This window comes from Maylandia zebra, linkage group LG16 (assembly GCF_041146795.1).
Source record: "Maylandia zebra isolate NMK-2024a linkage group LG16, Mzebra_GT3a, whole genome shotgun sequence".
Classification (NCBI taxonomy): Eukaryota; Metazoa; Chordata; class Actinopteri; order Cichliformes; family Cichlidae; genus Maylandia; species Maylandia zebra.
In genome coordinates this window covers 32,344,448-32,368,509 of record NC_135182.1, presented here as the reverse complement: position 1 = coordinate 32,368,509, position 24,062 = coordinate 32,344,448, and the positions used below count along the sequence as shown (strand labels likewise).

The 24,062-nt window shown below is 39.7% G+C and overlaps 2 protein-coding genes across 15 annotated transcripts in view; one reads left to right on the top strand and one right to left on the bottom strand.

Moving 5' to 3' along the window:
* obsl1b (obscurin like cytoskeletal adaptor 1b) overlaps positions 1-1,339 on the bottom strand; it is a 37,846-nt gene extending 36,507 nt beyond the window's left edge. For all 13 annotated transcript variants that reach the window (XM_023152353.3, XM_004559174.5, XM_004559178.5 and 10 more), the window contains exon 1: positions 999-1,339. The gene's annotated coding sequence lies outside the window, so the exon portion shown is untranslated. The remainder of the gene's footprint in view (positions 1-998) is intronic.
* Positions 1,340-6,389: 5,050 nt separating this feature from the next.
* The window catches only part of col18a1a (collagen type XVIII alpha 1 chain a), a 76,287-nt gene continuing 58,614 nt past the window's right edge, over positions 6,390-24,062 (top strand). The window contains exons 1-2 of one of the 2 annotated variants that reach the window (XM_076875308.1): positions 6,390-6,588; positions 6,673-6,746. In XM_076875308.1, the coding sequence (XP_076731423.1) occupies positions 6,584-6,588; positions 6,673-6,746 (79 nt within the window). In that variant the 5' untranslated portion in view covers positions 6,390-6,583. The remainder of the gene's footprint in view (positions 6,589-6,672; positions 6,747-24,062) is intronic. The other variant, XM_014407656.3, reaches the window with a different exon arrangement.

Here is a 24,062-nt window from a genome sequence, read left to right as displayed (position 1 = left end):
ATGTATTTAGTACTAAATACTAATATATTTATTGGAATATAAAATCTATAGAATATATTTATTTTTAAATATATTCTTGTCTGTGTGTGCTTTAGGACACGTCCTTAAGTGTTGAAACTAGGGACAGGAATGGAGAACATGTTTCAGTTGAGAACTGGTTGCAGTTTGTCAAATTGTTCAGGAATATTTTCCCTCGGGTTTATCAGTTTCTTTAATCACTGCTGACATGTTTTCCTGACAGTTCCACATTGCAAAACCATGAAGTCATGTTCATTGGACAGGAGTTTTTGCACACTTGAGTGACTTTCAACCTTCTCTGTACTCAAAAAAGGGAAAAAAAATCAAAGATAATTAAACAGTTAAGGTGACACTGATCATCTGTGTAGGCCTGCTCTTTTTTTTACTCATATTCTACTTGTTTCCACAAATCAATGAAAATTTTGATCTTAAAAGGAGAATTGATCATGGCATTGTCATGGCTAAAATGTTATCACTATCCACCCGTAATTGCAACTTTGTGCCTATGGATCCATTTTTCAGTGTCAAGAAATCAAATCAAATCAAATTAAAAAAAAAAGGTTTTCAATGATAGATTTTACATAATTTTTATCATAATTACCATAAAATACTGTTGTTACTGATTTTGTAAACTTAGCCCACAGTTAACTGCTGCAAAACTGAATAATACTGTTTTATACTCTTTACCATTTTCCAAAAATAAAAAACTACAATATAAATAAATGATTTTAAACCCCTTGAATAACTGAAAACTGATGAAAAAGATGCACGTTTTCTTGGAACGGCTGAATAATTTCAGATGTTTACATTTCATACATTGCATAAAATTTCACGCAGACAGTTTAGAGATTGCATTATTAGTTAAATATTCCCTGTGGAGGTTTAAAGAGGAGATTAACCCCTGTGTTTACTTGTCTGATTTAATTGGAATGACCTCTGCCCCTTGTGAAGCTGTGCTGTGTACCCCTCACATGACCTACCTCCCTTCAGTCGCCAGGAACGACCGTCAACATACATTCCGCATTTGCAATCTCCGTCCGAGTTAAGAGGCCGCCCGTCTCCTGAAGGCTGAGTAATGTCCCAAGTTGACTTCAGATTCAGAAACATGCTACCACATGCTGTCCTCAAAGGTCCCAAGTTTTACGGCAGTACATTTTTCTTGACTTTTGTCCAGTAGAACAGGCAGAAAACGAAACATAAGCATCCACGGGAGCTTCCTGTTTAACTACAACAGAGCGGTCCCCCAATCTCTGTGTTGTTCAGGCCCTCGACACCCCAAGTGTCATTGTTCATGGAATACTGTTAAATGCTTTTGCAGCTGCTGCTGTCCCCTAAAAATACTGGCTGCCTCGATGACAGCAGTGAAGATAAGTAAGGCACTTCCACTCATTTGCCAGCAGGGGCTAAAGATAGTAAGGTGGCCAATGCAGGGCAAACTGCTTAGCTTACTTGAGGTTTTGCAATGTAAAGTCATTAAGAGAACAGCAAGCTTTTTAAGTTTTAATGTTTATCATCATTAAACTCCTCATATTAACCTTTTTCCTTTCAGATTACACTTTGTAAGGCACGAATTATTTGTTAATACGATTAAGTTGGTCTCATAAAGTTTCAGCTTTTAGTCTGTTGTTATTGTGCAATATGCAAACGACTCAAGGCAACAACCAGCCAATAGATAATAAAACCACCCATGTAATGTTGCTTAGGTCCGCCTCCTGCTACTAAGATAGTGGAGATTAACTGAGCCATAGACACAAGACCTCTGGGGGTGTCCTGTAATGTCTGGCACCTACATTGGTTGTAGGGTGGGGCCTTCCTCGATCTGGCTTCTCCTGGCACATCTCACAAATGCTTGCTCAGACTGGAGCTAATCTGGTCAAAGCCTTGGGCTCTTTGTTTTCTTCTTTGAGCTGTTCCTGAGAAGGTTTTGTGTTATATGGATAATCAACTGTTAGTGCAATTTAACCTGTCTGTTCTTCCATAGTAGCCAATAGCCTGTATTTGATCCTATACCTTGTGGTAAAAGCAGGCATTTTATGACATTCGTGCTGGAGTTTTTCAGCGTGTAAGGCTGTTCTGTGATTATGAGATCTTTCCTTAACGTGGGCTACAGTGTCCCTTCAGCTGTTTAGCTGCTCCACTGCTCACACTCCCTCCTTCCCAGATTTCAGCTGTTGGGAGTAATGTGATATAACTCAGACCTCTGAAACTAGTTATGAAACAATTTGCGCCCACGATTGAGTAACAGTTCAAATTAATACATTATAAAATGTAAAGGATATTTTGCACATCATGATTTAATTTAACATAAAAATAGTGAAATGTCCAACATCAATAAAACTGTGAAGTAATGTTTTCTTACATACATAGCTCTAATGTTTGTTGTGTTTTAGCTTAAATCCTTTAAAGGTTGTGCATGGTGAGGACAGTTCCTGTATTGCAGACTCAGAAAATATACTAAATTGTTACTGGAATGGTAATGACAGATTACCTCTAATGTAATGCGGTTTTACTTTTGACAGAGGGTACTCCTTTGTCCCTTACAGAGACCAGTCTTCAGCTGGTGATGTCTTTTTTGTGCCTTAATGTAATGTTAAAAATATGTAATTTTAAAAAGGTGCAAAACTGGCTACCCATTATTTTAAATATAATGACAGGTAGATGGGCTCCCAGTTGTGTAGCATTTTTTGGTCTTTTACGTCTCACTGTGGAGTCACAGTGTGAACCTTTGCACCACCAAACTACCAGTATGCAACATGAATACAGAAGAAAACTGACTTTTTACCCAGTTTCTTGTTGGATGTGGCCTAAAACAGACAGTCTCCTGCTCCTTAAAGTTTAGATTTAAAATATAGAATCTTTTTAGCTACCAAAAGATACCTATGCTTTCCTTTAGGTGTAATAATTACCTTTGGGGGTGCCCAGAATGCCCCCTAGGAGGTGCCCAGAACAGATGAACACCTCTCACTCCTTTTGATGTGTCATTCCCCAGTTTCCAGAACATACGGCTGCAGATCTGTTGATTGACAAAATCAATCATCAACTTGCAGCCTAAGATGTCCTGGTGCCGTGTGCACTTATGAACTCCCTTATGTTCAAATAGGATGTATGTTATGGAGAAGCTGTGGTTAACATAGAAGTTCAACAACAAAATACTGCTTGGGTTCATATGAGCAGCCTATTCCACCCCTCCTGGTGACACCAACACACAAGCCCCTCCCAAACAATAAGGTGGCAAATCGCTGAGAGGGATGCTGAATGTGTAAGTAGCATAGAGATAGAAGCATAGTTCAGACTGCTTGATCATTTTATTATTTTATGTATAAGGCTTAATAAAAGAAACAAAACCCCAACAAAACAACTTGAAAAAAGCAAGTAATATTATTTATGATTGTTTTGTGGAAAAAGGACCACCCGTCTTTCCGTAAAGTGTTTCTAAAAGACAGCATTTAACAGATCATTTTGTGTTGTTTTCCCTTAACAGGAATATGAGGAGACACCCACAGAGCTGTGGACATGTCCAGACAGCAGCCTGAAGGTCTGCAGACTAATGCAGCAGATTTTAATAGTTGGTCTTACAGGGCTGAATCCAGTGCCTTTCCTGTGATTTCACGTTCACTTAATAACAAAACAATAAACAAAATGAAACAATAAATTAATGATTTAGTAAAAAAAAAAAAGAAAAAAAAAAAGACATGCATTTGTGCATCTTGCTACCTCTGCATATATTGGCAGCATTAACATGCATCAATAAACAGCGTGCTTTGGATCTTAAGCCTCATAAAATCTATGGGGATTTTTCAGATTGCAACAAAATATTTAATGATGCTGTTATTGTTCCTTCAGACCAAAGAACCTAGCAGAGACACAGACAGTGCAGTGTTGTGTTATATCACATTTAAATAATAAGCACAACACACCCAGCAGTGCAGTGCACAATAAAATGATAATGGACAACGTTCAAATGTTGCATTTGCAGGTTTTCAAAAGAAAACCAATTTCATCCTCTGCTGGTCATTTTGTGTAAGTGCAACATGACTCAACACAGCTCACAACATACAAACCTTTCAAGGTAAAACCCGTGACATGTTAAGTCTGCCAATCCAAAGGCTAGGTCCCCAACTATCATGATTTTTAATATAACTCCGTTACGATTATTTTTTAATCTGTTAGAAGACTTACATAGCGATTTTTCAATCTATTGTTGGCTACAGTAAGGCCTGCAGTGTTTGTGTATGTGTGAGTGTGTGCTTGTATCATTATTTACTGTAAAGTTGTTCACAGCTGAAGAACAATGATTGCACAGGGTGGATATTGCACAATCAAAGGAGACATACCCTTCAGTGTTCATTTTGTTTTCATACATACAGTTATTGTTTGTTATTTAATATTTTACCTACCCTGGGATACGTGCTGTTTTTAGTCTGTGTGCTTTGGCTTCCATTGTCCTGTGCTGCCTGTTTTTACATGTGTGTCCTAATCAGTGCTGAATGTTTTACGTCCACGTTGCTTAATTAATGACAAACTTTTAAATAAAAAGTAAGAGAAGGTATAAAAGTTCTCTCTTAAAAATACCAGTGTGTCTCATGATGAGTATGATGTTCTTCTTTTGTAAGCCAATTAAGCCAATCAATGAGCAACACTTCCACTTGTAATCCATCAATCTATACACCACTGCATATGAAGGCGAGTTCATGTGTGTGCAGTAAGAGCAGTAAATTTGTGTGTATATTTGCACATAATCATCTCACTTGTCCTGCAGTTTTGTTTTGCTCACATCGTACTGTTGATGTCTGATGCTTTCAAATGTAGCCTCTCAATAATACAATAACAGATATGGGACCAACTCAGATAATGTAAATGTACCGCTGATGCAATGTTTGAAGCCAGTATGAAGCAGGAATTATTATTTCTAAGTCTTAAATTCAGTGAAATTAAATTTCTTCTTATTTTTCCTCCCAAAACCTCCATCTTCATCAGGTAGGTCTCACCTTTTTATTATGTCTGTGTAAGATAAATTACGGTAAGCCCTCTGAAGCTACAAATGGTCATTATGTTGTCAGGTTTGTGCTTGTGAACCCACCACATCTCGAGAATATAGTGACAGTGCAAACTTATATGAATGACTGAAGGTTTTCCTGTGGAAATCAGAGGTTTACTCAGGTCATGCTGTAGTTCTTCACCCATTCACAGTCAGCTAATACCAACAGGTGGAGGACAACCAACAGCAACTTGGATTTGACTGGTGTGAGAGACAAGCTTTACTCAATAAATTAATGTAGAGCACATCTTATCTTTGTTTGGGACAATGTGGGGTGCTTTACTAATGCTGGGAAGGGGTCTGATATTAAATAAACAGACACACAAGTAATGCAGGTTAAAATGTAAGCGTCAGTGGAAGCTAAGGTTTACTTTTGTAGTCTTGCAGTACTATCATGGCTGTTCTGTCTGGCAATCATTACCAGGCTTTAATATGAATGCATCCACTGATCAGCACATAACTTTGGGGGTGCATGCTTCATGTGAGACTCGTGTTGGCTTCTGTAATCAAGAACAGTGTTTGTGCTCAGAAACATCCGGTCTCAGGGTGAAAAAGTAGTCCATTCGTTGGTTGTTTGAGTATAAAATTCCCCATTATCAGGCTTTTTAAAGCTCCTTCTATTCATCTCATAAGCCACAGTGAGAGCACTTACAGGGACTAGAAAGAGAGATCATATTTCTGCCATATTAACTTCTCTTTGTTGGCTCCTTTTTAAATGCGGGATTTGATTTAAATCTGTTTTGTCCCACTCATCTGTTTTCACTCCCTTTGTGTTTATATGCTGCTAATTCATGTCATTAACTTTGATCTGATCTCATCTGTAGTTTGTTCTTTGTCCTGTTTATTGTTTGTGGCGTCTCTGATGCTCCTCTGGTGTCTCTCTTCCTTCAAGCCCCAAACAGCTGCATACATGGCTGATCCTCCCTGAGCCTGGATCTTCCTGAAGTCTTTTCCTGTTAAAAAGGAGTTCTTCCTCCCTTCTGATGCCTCTGCAAGGGGCATCTTGTGATTGTTGGGATGGTGTCTCTTATATTGAAGGGTGCTGACTTTATTGTAGAAAGCACCTTGTTTCAGAAAACTCTGTAGAGTCACATAAAGTGGGATAGTTGCTCACCTCACCTCAGCTGTGATGTGCTGTCTGCTCTCCTTTTAGTATCAAATGTGAGGAATATTTTAAATATGCGTTTTAGTTTTACTGCGAAATGAGAATTAAAGTAATAAAAAAAATAATGGTGACAATCCCCTCCAAACACTTTTATTGTTATTTAACATTTCCATAAGCATACAGTCGTCGAAGTGTGCGGTAGTTCCCTTTTAGGACCTGGCGGAAGTCCCTGATGTGGAGTCCTGCAGGTCTCTCCCTCCTCCTGTTTCCAGCAGAAGCGCTGCGTCCTCATCAGCTGTTCGGGCAGCGCGCAGCAGCGGTGTTCTGGACCGGGAAAGCTGAGCTCACTTTTTGCACCTTTCACCCCCCCAAAAACAGTCCATGTAGCTTCCCCATCAAGCCTGGTGAACGAAGAGCTGAAGATGAGGTACCGCTTTACGTTTTGATTGAAACTTTTTGTAAAGCTTTGGGCGAAGCGTTGAAGTTACAGTGAGTGTTGCTGCCTCCGCAGGTGTTCTTCGTTAGTGGAGCGCCTGGTCTGCTGCGCGCTTATTCTCGCCGGTCCGGTGGCATCGCAGTGGTCAGGTAAGAAATTATGCTGGAGACGAGAGTATCTGTGCTTTGGTGGCGCATGCACAGCAGAAATCATTAGTTCAGAGACTTTTGAGACAATCAGTGAATCACGTGATCTCCGTGCTTAATTAACATATACTCGCTGGGACAAAAATTCTTTTATCCACAATAAATTATATTTTTTTAATGCCTGCCTTACAGAAACGTCAGGGACACCTGCATGATACCTGCTGCTGTATGCTGAGAGTGATGTTAGCTCACTGTTTGGCTTGGGTGGCATTGTCTGATCTACAGAAAGTTTTTATGTGCCACTAACTGGTCCATTAGCGTTTCTGTGTGATGACACATTGCTGTGATTCCAAGATTAAACACAGAACATGAAGTGGCTCTGGGCCATTTAGATTTTTTTTCCAAGGCCAAGGTGTGCAGTGTTTCCTCAACACAGTTTCATTGTCTCTTTGTCCCTCTTGTGTCTTGCTCTGTCTGGTCCTTGTAGTGTTTTCATGTCAGTTGAAAAGAGGCTCTCTTTTATTTCTTTCACTCCTGTGTGTCCACCTCAGCAGAACTTGTATCCTTGTAGTCGTTACAGTGCCAAAGCAGCTGAACAGCATGAAAAGACAGTGGAGCATTTCTTCCTCTATGATGGTGCTAAAGGGCTGTAAGAGCCACACAATGAAAAAACTCACATATGTTCTTGAATTATTTATCTTTGAGAATCATGAATGTCCTACATTTAATTTGGTAAACGTTAAGTTGGAGAACTGTGTGGCTGTCAGATGATAGGGAGAGGAAACTGAGAGGCTGACAATTAATATTTGATCAGCACTGTAGGGTCTTTGAGGAACTATATGATGCCAAGATGACTGTAACTCTACATGTACCGCCTCTTAAAAGTAATGCAGCCCATTTAATAAAGGAGTTGGTTCCTTATGTCATTCACCTCCTTTTATTTCTCTCTTATTTTGCCATTCCTTAAATACTAATATGTAAAAATGTTCAAATAGTTAGTTGTGAGCAATGTGACATTTTCACATGAATGCTGTTCACCAGTCCGCCACTCTGTCTCAAGAGCAATGCTTCAGCAGCTTGCGACATGGTTGAATTAGGTTCATTCCCATTCCCCCGGCTGGGTCAGGAATCTCTATTGTCATGTGATCTTTGACATGCACCCAGCATGGTCTTGCCTAAGGGAAACGGGACAAGGTGGGGGGAAGGGGAACGGCTGCAAGGGAACACCCCACTGAGCCATTTAATGGCTGAATTAGATGCCACATTGAAAATCACAGCTGGCTTGGGGTTTTCTCCATTTTTGTGCACAAGCCTGATGGCCATGAGGACAGGACAGCCATGTGAAACAAAACGTAATACATTCAAAATACAATACAATACAAAATACAGAACAGACATATTTGATGAATATGAATTGTAATTTACAAGCTTTTTGATCAAAATTGCTCATGTTTAAAGTTTTTCTGGAGACTAACTGACGGTCATAATCTTACTCCCTACACGTTGATGCTCTTGTTGTAGGCATATATGGTGGAAAAGCATAGCTTATGCAGAGCACCCAAACATCTGTTGATGTGTCAAGTAATGTACAGCTGCAGTATTTGAAGGGAAACATCTGCTTCGAGACTCAGAGATTCAGAATCAGAATTTTTCCTTTTTTGTTGCTTTGGAAAAAAATTGAGTTTGGTTTATTTTAAAAATACAAAATGTTTTTCTTTTGGTTTAAATACTTATTTTAGGCATTGGCATTGCAGGTGAACCAGTAACAAAGTTTAGGGGAAATGTGCAAAAACTTGAAGAAAAAGAACAAATGTAGATGGCACCGATTCAGATATATGCACAGGGAAACCATAAGAAGGTAAATTTGCTGTAAGCAGCAGACACAACCTATTCTAAATGGAAAGCAACAAACCCTTCAAGAATTAAAGTTAGGTTGTCTTACGTGAGTGGCTGTTGGATTGGTGCCTCTGTTAGGATCAGTGTAACTCTTAAATGAAATAAATGGGGCGACTGTGCACAGATTCAGTTGACTCAGTGAACCTTGTGATGTCTAATCCCTGGATTTTCTAGTCAGTAAACCTGCTTATGCACAATCAACATCTCTGGAAGTGTCTCATAAGCACGAGGTTCGGAGGTTTCTTCTAGCATTTGTTTTGCTACATTGTGTTAACCGCCAGCGTTTAGACAGTTAATTAAACCTCTGCTAAGTAGGTTTATGTCTGTGGAAAGTGTGTGTGGGTTGGACTCTGTGTAAACACACATTTGTGTGTGACGTTGTCGGTGGGAATCATTCAGGAGGTAGAGAGGATATCTGGATTTCTGCCTTGGTCTGCTCTTTCTCCAGCAGTTTCAAAAGAGACACAGGTAATTGGCACCTGCATTTTATGGTATCTGCCCTTGCATATACCAGTATGTCTTTTAGTCATGTTTGCCAGCCATTCTAATTCAAGTTGGGTCTAAGTTTGCTACTAGTAATGGGTTCGAAAATTTGCATACTCCAGTAATAAGCCAAATCCGAACACTCCCCGCCCCCATGAAACTTTCTAAACGCAGTTATTTCAACAAGAACCGCGTGCCTCTTACGACTCATGTTAACACTGCACATTTGTCAGAGACCTGCATATAAAAAAGAAAAGATTGTCTACATCAGAAACACATTTCCCAAGTAGCCTGAAGAGGAAATTTACATTCGGTGTCGTTTACTTTAAAGTCGGTATGTTTTTGTAAGAAAACCACGGTGGTCACATCCTGCTTTGAAAGCTTAATCTAACCCATCTGGATCATAAAGTGAATCTGGAAGAGTTGTATATCTACATCTACCCTAGACACCCGAAAGCTCGGCAAAGTTTAAGAATCACTCCTGCATGACAAAGAACACTGTTTGAATTAGGTGTGTGTACACACAAGAAAGGAAGAATGACTGGCCTTCCTTTGTTTTTCATGTAGTTTGGGATCTACTGCGTAGATCACCTTTTTGGATGCATGTAGACCGTTTCACCTCACCCTTATATCCTCCTTTAGCCACATTTTCTTCTATTTTGATTATAGTTTCAACACAAAGAAAAGGCTGCTGCATGCAGGTTAACCCGGCTTATGCATGCACAAAATGGATTTATGAATCAATCCTGGCTATACCAGAAGCAGCACCGAAACTGGAGTCTAAGCGTAAACAAGATGTTGCATTTGAATGACAAAACGAAAGGGAGCAAATTCATTAAATGCTCACCTTTTATGTCTTTAAGTTGTCTTTGTGACATTGAAAGCGTTGTATTAGAAACTTACATTTTAGGAAACAGTTTATGGATCAAACTTTATATTTGCAGCATTTTGATGGTTTTAGGTTAAATTTCAAATAACTGAAAAAAATCAAATCTGTTTTAATTATGTTGACAAACATTTCCTGGCATTTAAAGGCCTTTGGTCAGTGTTGCCTCACTATTTGCAGCGTCCCCCTGTTATCTTGCTTTTGAGGACAGGGCATCCTTTTGAATGTTGCTCACAGCTGTTATTTGTTATTTTATGTTCTCCTACCACTTGGTGTTTCAGGTGCACTCAGCTGTTGTCTCATGCTGTTCCTGATGTCAAAATGCTGGGTTGACTGTGGCAAAATACAGAGGAACACCATAATTACTGCTTATGTTGCAACAGAAGAGGATTTGTCGGGCCACTTGCTCTGTACGCCCAACTATCTCCCGCAATAATGGCACACTGAGTGCCCTCTTACCACTTAGCATCTCTTTCCTGTTTGTGGTGAAAACCCTCACGTCATTGCTGGTCTTCCCGAGCTGTAATCCACGTAAAATCTAAAGTGTGAAGGTACGGAAATTACAGGAGACTACAGCATATGCATGTTTTGGTTTTTTTTTTAATTAAAGGTGTGAGCATAGTTAAGTTGCTGGTTGATGCAGAAGAAGAAGACACAAGTGCAGCTCAGTTCTTGAGAGTTCTTGAAGAATTCATCCAAGAATTCATCCAGCAGTCAAAGCAAAATAACCCAGTACCTTTTTTGTTATTATACATGGAAGAATTGGCAGAATAATCTGAATTTAAGCCGTTTTTACACATGCACTGCAGTCCTCAACCTCTCCAGGACTCGCTTGACAGAGGAGGATGCGAGAAGTCCAATGCCGCCAGATCACACATTAGCCAGTTTTTTTCAATCTTTGTCATGTTGGATTGCTCCAGTGTGCGATTTACACAGCCAATAATCCACTTCATTAACTGTGAGTGGGCATCATGTGTGCCGCTTCCTTCATGTTCCTTCCAGACAGATTTTCTGCCTAAACCTAGGATTGTATTTCCAGTAGTGCAAACTCATTTGAAGTGGACTATTTACTGACGTGTCTTATGTTTGAAAAATTGTTCAAAGTTTGCTTTAGACACGCATGTAATCACGAATTGAAGCGCTTCATATGGAAAGTGAAAGTGTTCTTTAAAGGCAGACGTGTCCCTTGTTGCAGATTTTGATGTTTTTTGTGTGTATGGCAATAATGACTTTGTAATATCAGTTTTTGTATACTTTTGTTTGCTCAGTAAAATAAACACTGTTGAATAGGCTGCTGCCTGATTGTTCAGGACCAGTGTTGGTCAAGTTACTTGAAAAAGTAATCAGTAACTAATTACTGATTACTTCCCCAAAAAAGTAATCCCATTACTTTACTGATTACTTATTTTCAAAAGTAATTAATTAATTAAATAAATAATTAATTACTTAGTTACTTAGTTACTTTTTAAAAACACGATTTACAACCTGAAGAGGTGATAAAGCGATAGATCTTTCAGCCCAATTCTACTTTTTCTACATAAACCATCATACAAAATGTAATCAAATGGAAAAGTATCTTCTTTTTAACTTGTTTTATTAGTTTTAATCTTTTAACTTTATGCATCAAGCAAAAATTTAATTATATGCAACATTCTCTGAGTTGAATAAATTAGTTTAACATTTAAACCTATTTTCTGCACATTCCAGCACATAAAATAAAATATTTTTTGTGTTTACACTCAGTCTTTCAAATACATGCAAGTAAAACACAGCAGAAAATAAATAAAGTCAAAGACTCAGCGGTCCTGTTGCTCTATTTTCACCTGTAAAGCAGGACTGCTTTACAGGTGAAACCTCCGCCTACCCAGACTGGGGTAGGCGGAGGTTTACCCTGGTGCAGGTGTGCCGCGGTCAGTTGAAGAATCCGCGAGTTTCTCTGTGAATTTCCCATTATGTCGTTGCGCACTCGGTGCTTGCTTGGAAGTTTAGGGGGTTTTTTTCGCTGTAAAAATAAGTTTTCTTCCCACGCACAACAGACACTAATGTTTTTGTCACTTTTTATGGAATCAAACTCAAAGTAAGGTCAGTACTTCCACGCCTTAAACGCTGCACGCTCATACTCTCTCCTGCACTCGATATATTATCCATTGTTGATCTGCACACAGCTGATGTCACGAACGTCGCACTCGCTTACGTCACTGTCGTGAGACATTCTCGCAAAAAAATCACGGTTTTAGTAACGCAGTAACGCAGCGTTCCTACGGGAAAGTAACGGTAATCTAATTACAGTTTTTGTAATAGTAATCCCTTACTTTACTCGTTACTTGAAAAAGTAATCAGATTACAGTAACGCGTTACTGCCCATCTCTGTTCAGGACACTCCTGCAAAAGAGATTTCTGAAGATTGACAATTTCTTGGTTAAAAGTTAAAAGTTTCAGTCAATAAAAAAAACCTAAGTGACAAATATCTAAATCATGGAGTATTCAGCTCTAGAAGACATTAACTTTGTAACAGTGTATAGACTGGAGCATGTTCCCAAGCCTCTTGAAGAAGGGTGAACACAGCTCATAGTGGCAGTGTTGTAGTTTTAGACACCCAAACGAAACTTGCAAAAGCCGCTGAGCTCCTTTAGAAAGCATTACATTTTCATCAGGGCTCACTTTCAGTTTATCAGCACTGCTGGCTCTCGTTTGGATGAAAACTGGTTTCCATGGCCACCAGGTGCAGATTTTTCCACCACAAAGCCGTATTTGGCTGTAGCAGGGGAAACTGGATCTATCTACTGGCACTTTGTCCCAGTCTCCAGCTTTAGGTAGTGTTCACTTGTCCTCACTGACAGCCTGTTGAACACAGAGGCATGAAACTAGAGACCCCCACTCCACCCATTTACATTCTCTTGTCCTAAGAAATCGAAGCCGTGGGCTTTTCACTCTCCACAATCTATGACTGGTTCAGAGGGACCATATAGACTGCTTTATGTCTTTAGTTATGATGTGATCTTCTTACACTATTTAGAAGGTACTTTGGAGATTTCAATCTGAAATTAGCTTATTTTAACTGTCAGATGTGAGCACTGTTAACACAGGCACCAGCTACCACCCAATGTGTTTAAAAAAAAAAAAATGAATGAATAGACCATTCAGCATTTCACGAGGCCCCTCTCAGGAATGCCATTGTGCGTTTTGAACCTCATGTTGCCGTTATATCCCTCTTTTTGCGCTCTCCACGTCGTCTTATCTTCTGATTGACTCTCATGATGTAGAGACTGCTTTTCAAGGCATCCTTGAATTCCACTCATTCACCCGTCCCTCAAGATCTGCTGTGTCTGTAGGCACTTCTCTTTTTACCCTGTCACAAATCTCACGTGGGGGTGTGGGCTGAAGAGAATCCCTTGGGAGAGGGAGATTACCATCAAACCGAGAGATCTTCTCACAAAAGAGGGATTTGCCGAGTCCTATAGCTCGATCCTTTACTTTCCTATGTGTTTGCCGGAAGTAGGACTTTGAGCAAGGTATGAGATTTGATGACCTATCCTTACTGTACCTGCCAGAAACCAAGAGGTGAGGTTTCCAGGTGCACTTGGTTTGAATTAATAAGATAGAAAAAGAATTACAGGAACAAATTAACTGACAACTGAAATCAGCCATTGACTCTACTGCTGTTTTGTGGACAGCCCAACCTTAAAAATGCATCAGTTTGCTCTGAAGGTGACTTCCTTTCATCATCAACTTTGGAAAGCATCCAGTATCCAATCCTTTTCCATTCATGTCATTGCTTATCACTACAGTGAGATGGAGGACTTACGGTCTTGTTTGATGATGTGCTAAGCCTAGACTTTTACAAAGTGAATGCCTCAGCTGCTCATAACTTGGAAGCTGCTAATTGTTGTGTGAATCATAAGCTCGCGGATAATAAAGGATGCCCTCCATTCACTCTGTGGTTGTTACGGACCAGGTGGCACAGCGCCATCCATTAATAAGAGACTTAGAGAGGAGGAACATAGTCCAACCATGGGGATGTTAAATATTTAGAGGTCCAGTGAAAGATTTGCAGGGTTATTTGTTTGCTGAGACAGCCTGGAAGGTCTGCAGTCAAATTCTCTTCCACACTGACCACCTCATTGGCTGAAACATCCATTGAGACTCTGCGCTGGAGTCAACTGAGCCCTTTTGTTTCACAGCTCATGTTTATAGCCTTGTTATTTAGGCTTGCTAAGTAGTTGTGGTCATGTAAAGTCCTTGTAACCTTAAGTTTCCTTTTGCATCCTGTCTTACCAAGACAAGAACAAGGTAAGAATGCAGTGGTGGACTAAATTTACCTCCCTTTGGAACATCTTGCTATCTTGTTTTAAACTCTAAATTAATGAATGGTTTGCGCAGCAACTGTTTCAGTCGTTCATTTCATATGAATGTCTGTTTCAATCTCCTCAAAGACCCTGTAATTTCATACAGATCTGACTCTCACAGTTCAAGTATGTTCAATATATTCAACCCAACCTAAAACTGACCCCCTCTCAGATGTACATCTTGGATAGAACTGCTAATGCACTACAGTGCTTACAAAAGGGTAAATCTTCTAAATCCAGTGTGTAGTTTACCTTGTGTTTTTATTAAAATACATGCATTTTCTAATGATAGGTCTTATATTGCCAAGCAGACTTTCATGTTTCATGTGAAGTGACAAAAACAATTATTTTCACAGCCTGTTTGGGTCACTTCATAACACAAGAATGAGATCAGCTTTCAAATATCTAGTCCCTCATGTCACCTTCAAGTCACCCCTATCACATCATTTCTACTCCAGTTGAGTGTGCTGTAGAAATGCATACTCTCTGCACCTGTGTGAGAGGAAGTAATCAAGTCTGTATTTGGCAGTTAAACGTGACCCGACTGTATCCGCATGATACGGTCCAGGCCCTTGAACAGGCCTGTGTTCGCCTTAGGCTTTGGCTAGTTTTGTGCTGGTTTTCAACCAGTCTCTTATTGCCTCCCTTCTTTTCTTTCCCTGTGTGAAAGTCAGACAGCATGTTAAGGTCACTGCTCTATGAATGCCCTCAGGTAAGAGTAACTGTGTTGTTGTTGTTGTTTTGGGTTTGGCATACCGTACATAGATGGGACCTGTGGAAAGTGGCTGTATTAAATTCTGCAGTCTGTGTTTATTTTTGATGTTTATCTGGTCATTTGTTGGTCTGTGTTCAGCCCTGAAAATAAATGTTTCCTGTTACTCCTCTGAAAAGCTTGTGGAGCAGAGTCCAAGTTTACTTTGGAATACCAGTAATATCTACTATCATTTTTCAAGTCCTCTTTGTGGGGATATTTGTTCCTACCTTGTTGGTTCACAAAGTTCACTTGTTTTAAACCAGGTTGGTGCACCAGCTCAAACAAAGTAAAATCCTAGTCATGTGTATTTTAACATGCCTTTGCTTAGCTTAAGCTGTAGTACAGGAAAACCTGTGGACTTTTTGTGCTAAGTGGCTGGTGGGGGGACAATCAATGCTGGCACCCTAGTCTCCAGTCTGGCTTGCACTAATTGAGAGCTCTGATATTGTCTTGTGGATGAAAGGCCTCTTTGTACCACTTATTTCTCTTCATCTACTGTATCCCCAGGCCTCTGATATAGCTATAGGCATAAAGTCCAGCCACTGTCTCTGTTCATTACAGGGGATTAAAGTGTCAGTTGAAGGTGGAGTATAAGCTGGCCAACATAATTCACTGACAGACATTTGAAGGTGTTGCCTGGTAAGCTAAATGTTTATGCCCTTCCAAGAGGGTTTAATAATATATGTGATTCTCATCTGGGGCTGTTGTCTTGGTCAATATTTTGATATCAAACATTGTTGTTTATTGTTTAAAGCATTATGCATTTACTGAACTAAAAAAAAATCTTTAGCTTTAAATATATAAATAAACTGGAAAAAAGGAGGCGGAGGAGCTGGGAAATGGGCACTTGGTGTGTTGGACCCAACGTCGCAGGTGTTTTTGACCATGAAGTTTGGCCTGCAGTGCCTGCTGTGGGAGATCTGTGGGGACAGAATCGACCGGAGAGAGGCTGTAATGGCAGCAGACTTGTACACCTTGAGTGACCTGAGCCAGATAGCCAGAGGGAGATTGATGGAAATCCACAACTGACAGCAAACCACCATTTTGGTTGCACTCTACTGAAACAAACTGCAAGACAGTGCGATCTTGAGGCGAAGGCAGCTGCCTAGGCTGCAGAACAGCTTTTATTTCCTAAATAAGTCCCTCACTGACCAAAAGGTCTCTTGGCATCATCCCGGTTTAAGCTGAACTCAGTATTGAGTAAGTTCTGAGTTTTATGGAAGAATCAAAGTGCACTGCTATAAAGGAAAAGGCTTCCTTGATTTCATGACAATTAAGGAAAATTAAGGATTAAAATCAATCTTTGGGCTCCAGTTAAAGTCGGTGTTTCATTTACTTACTTACTGTATGTCTGCATTAGCCAGTGAAGGGCAAATATGAAGGGAATGATATCAATTTCTTCTCTTTGTGACAAAAATCGAGCGTTTTAGCCTCCTTGGATTTACTCTCAAAGCGTTGATCTGCATTGACATGTTCTTGAAAAGCTGTACAAAGCTGAAACTCAACACTTGAGTTAGGCCTAGCAGGCTCAAAGAACCAGAAAAGAACAAAGGGACGGCACCGGCCAACAGAATGAGCTAACAGTTAATTCCTTACACGACTGAGCTAGTGCAGAAACAAGAACTGTGTGTGCATTCTTTCCACTTGAAGCCCATGACTTCTGCAGAGGATGCTGTTTACTCATGCATTCAGAAAGAACAACAGGAATGGAAAGAGATTCATCTTTGGCGCATACTGAACGCTGAAAGGTTGTGCACATGCATCTGCACCTTTGCCAGCATTTTTAGCTGCTCAGTAAATCACAGACCTGTGTAGGCAGGTAGAAATGTTGCATTCATGGTGAATACCGTTTGTGTGAGGGAGTATTTGAAATGGCACGATGCGATTAAAGCCTTCAAATGGGGAAAAAAACGTACTGAAGCTGAAAGAAAAACTTTTCTTTATAATTCAGAGTTTTAAAGGTTGAAGTCAAATCTGAACCACATAGATTTTTAAGCTTGTTGCACTGAATAGACTCTAATCTGGGAATACTCAAAATGACCAAAAGGGGTGAAAACCTGAGGTTTTAATTAAAAATGGTCTCAAAATGACACTTTATAATCTTGGTTACATGTAAGACACCATACAAGTTCTCTGACATACTGTGATCTAAAGTTTTGCTAGGTAATACTGTACAAATGACTGAAAATCTGAGAGCCTCAAACACTGAAGCACTCCTAGCTATGGATGATTCCTGATCTCTCTGGCCAAACCTTTTCATGTCTTAAATAATTACAATGCAAGATTAAAATCAAGCAGGCAAACACTGTCTGCTGTTCTCTTATTTAAGAGTACAACATTTGAATATTGTTTGAACAATCATTTCCTAGACACATGCCTGGACATATTCCTTTCAGTTCATAGCCACTGATCCAGACTTCTCTGTTGGGTGTTTGATCTTTCGGAGTCTTAAGTGTGTCAGGCTGATGAAAACGAACCTGCTCCTGCCAAAACCTTGACGTGTCAGTGTTTGTTGAGCAGATGTTAGGGTTTTAAAACACTGTTGTTGTGCAGCTTACAGTATTGTTATGGTTTACTTGTGTAATGAAGGAAGTGAAAAAACTTGAATTTTGTGTTTGGGAGCAGTTGCTAGATGGTCGGTCAATAAGTTGCCCTTTGTGACTGACAGGAGAATCTTAAGAATGTCGATAGCCTGGGAAATTTGTCAGTGGACAGTCTGAACACTAAAGAGGTGGGCCTCTATTTTATTAGATATGAACATGTCTCGGAATGTGACCATAATGCAGCTTTTGACTCACAGAACCTCGAGACCTTTGAATGTCTCACTGTTTGTTAAAAGTACTGACTTATGGAGAATTTTTTTCTTTTTTCATTTTTTCCCACTTTTGTCACATTTTAAGCTCTTGAACTGAAAGGACTGATTGATATAGTCAGATGAGCATTTTTAACCAGTGTTTGGTACCCTCGCCTGTTAGCAGAAAAAGCAGACGGAGTGACTCGTCAGTCAGTGCTTTCTATAGCTTAAAGCTATCGGGCAAATTAAACTCAGTCGTGTGCTACAACACAGTAACATATTGTTAAAGTGAACTGCGCTGTTAAATTACACTCAAGGGCATGTATTCTGACATTACATCAATGAGTCAGTGGTTGCGGCTTCAGTTTAATTTGATCTGATTAACATCAGCAGACACTTATCATCATCATCATCATCATTAACACGATTGTTTGGGTGAAAATCGATCAATCAGCCAATTTTACAAACGTCTAATCAGTCAGGCATTGGGTGCTCCCAAATATTTGTAGAATATTAAATCTTCCACTTTTTTAAAGCTTTATGAATGTGTTAATTTATAGTAATTAGAATAAATATGTTTTTTAACATTTCTCTTAACAGCTGTATTATTGCTTTTTTAAAAACCCAATGCGTTCTGAACAGAATCAAACTTCCTGGTGGTTTTTCTGTTTGAGCAAGCTGCTTTGAAAATGGGTCAAGAGGGGAGATTAGAGTGTTAAGCACACAACGTGTGAACCCTGTGGTCTGTGGTTTAGGCCCATGATGTTTGGGGATTTGTCTTATAGCAGCAGTCTCTGGTTACACTGTGTGCAGATTCTTTTCTTTCCGCAATTCACGTTGTTAGAAAAGCTGCGCTTCGTTCTTGGTTTCACCTCCAAAGAGAGTTGTTTTAGTCGATGACATCTAGCATGCCCTTACGAGTTCGCTGCCTGGTACATCATATATGAAGTCAGAGAGAATCTGCCTCTGAAAGGAGTCTGACAGGCAGGGTATTGATTTAGCTCATGTTGTTTATCCAAGTTTGGAAAAGATGTTTCAGGCATGTTGAAAAAATCTCACTATTTGAGGTTTAGTGTTTTTGTTTTTTTTTATTTAAAAAGGTGTGATTTATGAAAAGGTCGGTAAGAGCTTTGTAAATATTACATTTTACCACATTCGATTGAGAGTAGATGTCAGATTTAAAGTCAAGCAAGAAGATTGTTGGTTGCTTATTACATTTCTTATCGCCATTACTCAGGGTGCATCATGGAAGAAACTAAGCCTCATGCCTCTTGTAATCTCTTGTATGTACTGGTTGTTAAACCTCACAATGGTTGTTGGCCTGATATATTTCTAACACTTGATCTCGGGTTGATCTAGATCCCCGTGTTTCAAACCTTGCACAAGAAAAATAACATCACAGCCAATTCCTGTTGCAGTGTCAGATCAGAGAGGCACATCCCAGCTCAGTGTACAGGCTTCAACTCGTTCACAGAGCCACCAAAAGTCTTCCACGCTGAAGTAACTTATAGGTTTGAAACGTCTCCCTCCAGCTACAAGATAATTTAACATTATAGTTATTGTAATGATGATGGTTTTTATTGTGTGTAAATGCTGTTTTACTGATATGGATCAAAGAGATCATTTACCTTATCTATGACAGTAAAGATCAGTTGGAGTTTATGTTTGGATGTGACATGGGAATATTCAGGCATGGGTTTTCTTTACCCACCCAAACCCCCCACCCCCAATACCACCAAACTTGCCTTGAGGGCAATTCAAACCTCCCACGTCTCCACCCCTCTAAAGATCTTGCCTCAGGCCTGTAACTGTGTCTCAGGCCAGGACAGAAAAAACATTGGGTTGATGAGGTTTGTCTGTACGTGGGTGGGGGGCAGGGGGGTTCCTCTAAGAGTTTGGCTGTTTTCCAAAAGTTCAGTACATCACTGAAAATTCACAATAGGGTGAAAAGTACATGGGTGACAAATAACTCCTTGATAAACTCAGTGCGAGGCTGAGCTAATGGCAGCCTATTTTTCAAAGGATTGTAAAGGTGTACTCAGGGTACTGAACAGAATCAGTGTATTGTGCTTTGTGTTTGAATAGTGTCAGGATGAAAAAAGCTCCAAGGATGTGTTGGCTCACATGCAGTGTGCATTTCCCTCCACTGCCTACTCTTTACCTTCCATATGTCTTATTCATCCCGCCATGCCACGCATACCACCACTCAGCCCATACAGCTGAACAATACTATTGAGTTACTGCAGAGCTACCTAATAGGTCTAAGCTAAAGAGTGCCGTAGTTGCAAGACTGTCTTCCTTTTATTAAGCTAAGGAAGCAGAGGAAGTTATGATATAAGAGCTGAAGCTTTCTACCTACTGCAATACTTAAAGACCCTACAGCTGCATGATTTCCTTCCCAAAAAACCCTTAAAAGATGAAAGTTGACCTACTGGTGGCAGATCAGCAACTCTCCCAGGGGTTGTTAAAGGCTTTTTCAATGTTAATCGACTTCTAACAAACCATGACTGATAGTTTCCTGGATTTTTATAATGAAAGTGGATTTTTTTCCCCCTGTTTTTCTTGGAGCAAGAGAAGGCAGAATAAATCTAAATCTGCTGAATGACTTAATTCTGGCAAAAAATTCTTACTTAGCACTTGGTAATGGGACAAAATTATAACTTGGCATGCTGCTTCAAAAAGAATTCGAGAGCTATTAAGGCTCTCACGTAATTGCTTTATCTCTTGTGGGTGGCTTTGTGAAATTCAACCTCTGAATGTCCTTCCTGTAACAATTTGTAGCTGCAGCGGCATATTTTTGTAGTTTTTGTTGTATTTATTCTCCAGTTGAATGGTGCATTGTTTGTCAGAAAGAGGAAAACCAGGCCCCACACACACACACACACACACACACACACACACACACAACACACTGGAGTTCACCTTCCTCCACTGCCAGAAATACCATGCCACTCAGCTGCAAGTGTGTGTACTTTCAGATTATGGTGCATGTTAAATCAGCTAAAGAGTTTTCTGTCACTTACAATTAAATGGTCCCTTACTACTCTCCTTCACCCCATCTTTATTTCCAGACTTCATTTTGCGTCTGCTCCCCCTCAGTGAGTCCAAATAGCCATAAGCTCAGTGGCTGAAGTCGGGGCAGCATGCCCTCTCTGACAGACACACACACACACACGCACACAAAAATCTCCCTGGTGAATAGTCACAACTTGTGGGGAATGCCTCAGTGCAGACAATAGCAAGTATCCCTGCTTAACTTCTCCCACCATCCAACTGAAACTCTGAGGACTCTGAGCTCTTTTGTGTGTTTCCCCCTTGGCTCAAAGTGCCCCAGTCTGACACACATAACTGAGTGTGTAAGTAGCCTGACATTGCAGATTTTTAATCTGTGAGAACAGCTAAATGCTTGTGACAATGATCCAGACAAAAATGTTGCGAAGCTTAAAACGATCTTAAATCTCTTACGTCCCGGGTTTGGGCTCATTTTTCTGGAGCAGAAATGATGGAAATTTGACTAGAAAATTCACTTTTGCAAGAAAGTCTGTAAATTTGTGCAAGTAAAGTGAATATTCTGTCAATAAAACTGAATGCAGTACAAAGCAGTGCAGATGAAAGAGACAGATTAGCTTTGCATGGGCAGATGAGTGTTAATGTTTCTTACATGAACACATGAAACAACCTTGATTGTCTTTGTTGTGCTGGGAGGGTAACTTTGTAAATGTATTTCACTGCAGATTACAGAACACGTGTTTGAAAGCAGATATTAACGTATTCTGTTTGCTCAGCGTGAGAAGCACAAATACTTTAGGATTACTGCACAACTGTCTTACATTTTATTGCATGTGGCTGTATGCGGCATTTACACAGTACTGCTGCCTAAAGTCTGATGATGAAGTCACTTTTAGTTCTCTGTCAAACATATCCAAGACCCAGTTTTCTAAAGCATGAAGTTAAAATGGTAACAAGATGAAAATAAAACTGTTCTCTGAACATCTTTTCATTTTTTTTCATGAATGACACAGTTTGGGCAGGAAGATTAATCCAGAAAAGAGAGATTTTTATCTTATCAGCAATGCACAATGTGGGTAAACTAAGATGCATAGAAAAATATTGTAGCTCTCAATTGATTATTCCAAATTAAAAAGCATGTAATCTGCTGATTTTAAACAGTGAATATATTCATTCATATGTGAATGATTATTTTTATTGATATTATACCTGTAACTAAAAACTTTGGCAGAATCAGATCCCGACCTTGCGCTGTGTGCATTGGTGGGAGTGATGCCGAAATAGTCACATCCTATCTGGGAGTTCAACTGGATCACCAGCTGGAGTGGTCTGCCAACACGGACGCTGTCTACAAAAAGGGTCTGAGCCCACTTTACTTTCTATGAAGGCTCAGATCCTTCAATGTATGCAGCAGGCTGCTTTATACGTTTTATCAGCCTCCTCAGGAGGCCCGAGTCTGTCTTCCCACTGCTATCCGACGCTTTAATTCATGCACTTAGGTCAGGTCCACACATGTGGAACAGAACTACTCACACCTCAATGCACCCTGATTCTGAAAAACACCTACATTTTGTATTCTTGAAGTATAACTTTGTTATGCATGCAGTGCCCAACACGTGTTTGCACCACTGTTTTCCAGTGTTTGATGGTTAACTCTTTGACTGAATGACATGCTGACACCAGCATGTGCAACACTCTTCATAATTGAGAACCTTTTTTATTGCATCACTTTAGGATTCATTACATGGGTGTCAGCTTTTATTTTTCTGGACGTTTACTTTCAATACACTACATTTAGATTCAAGTCGTTATGTGTCTGTGTCTTTGTTCAGCACTAACTTTGGTACTCAGTGGGATTGATGTTTGTTTAAAATATTTGATCTTTTGCTCTTGTGATCACTGACCCATTATTGTAAACACTGGTGACCATATTTGTATGAGATGTTGGAAAACAAGACTAAAGAAATTCAAAAATAAGAGCTGTGTGTGACTAGACTTGGACATTTTGTTTTTAACTGCAGAAATGTTCACAAGTAAGTGTCAACACAGGCTGCAGATGTTTTACAGGTTGTGTTTCCCTGTTTTAATAACTGCCCTGAGCTGATTTTCAGTTTGTACAGCTGAAACTCGGTTATTATTTTTTACAGGTGTTTCACCGTTAATGTACTTTTCCTCTGTCGTGCCAACATTTCACAAATGCAGCAAGAAAAAAAGAAAGTTGAAAATATTCCAAGAAGTAGATGGCAATATTGACAGTCACTTTGTAAAGACAACAGGTGTAGAGGAAGGAAATACCGTAAGAACATGACTTGTTTAATAAAAATACACTTTTATTTTCTTGTAGCAGCTGAAAGGCTTTACTGTTGAGCCCGGGTTCACTGCGTCCTGTCGGATTGTTTGGTCTTGGATTGAAAGCGTGTAGCCTTCAAGTCTGTATCAGTGTCCCCCACACCCATCATGTTTTCCACCTGGACAAGGTAATAAAAGTTACCGTGGAGGAGACAGAAAGAGAGACAAGTAAAGAGAGCTTGCAGTCAGATGTAGTCAGACTGTGAAACTTGCGTACCCCACCCAGACTTTAAAAGGTAGTGTTGTATGTAGGTGACACAAACCTACAGACCTACAGACCTCTCTTACTTTGTGTTTTATTGATCTCAGACCCTGCCTTGTAACTTTTTGTTGACATTTGTTTGGTTTGGTTTTCCTGCCTTCCTTGAAGCATGTCATTAAAGTTTTAAAATAAAGTCAATAGTAAAAGCATGACTGGATGTAAAACTTGTTCTTTTCACTTTTATTTTATTTTTTTCAATTTTTGAACTCTTACAAAGAGAGAGGATATATAAACACACTTTCCATAGCTGTGTTTCACAGGCCTTGTTTGTATGCACTTTTTCTATTAAAAAATTCCATTGAATCTATTTGGTGCACCAGCATAGTAACACCTGTACAGGTTTCCTGACAGGTAAGATGTTGGAAGCAGCTTCTGTGACTGGTTTAAGTGGTAGGAGGATGTTTGATCTTAACCTTGCTTGCTGGCAATGTGACACTATCTACACATTATAACGCAAACTGTGGAGGAAGGTAGAAAATGTGTTAGGAGATAATGAGAAGGCGTCTTGATGCATGCTCAGTCATCCAGGTAAGTAAATCC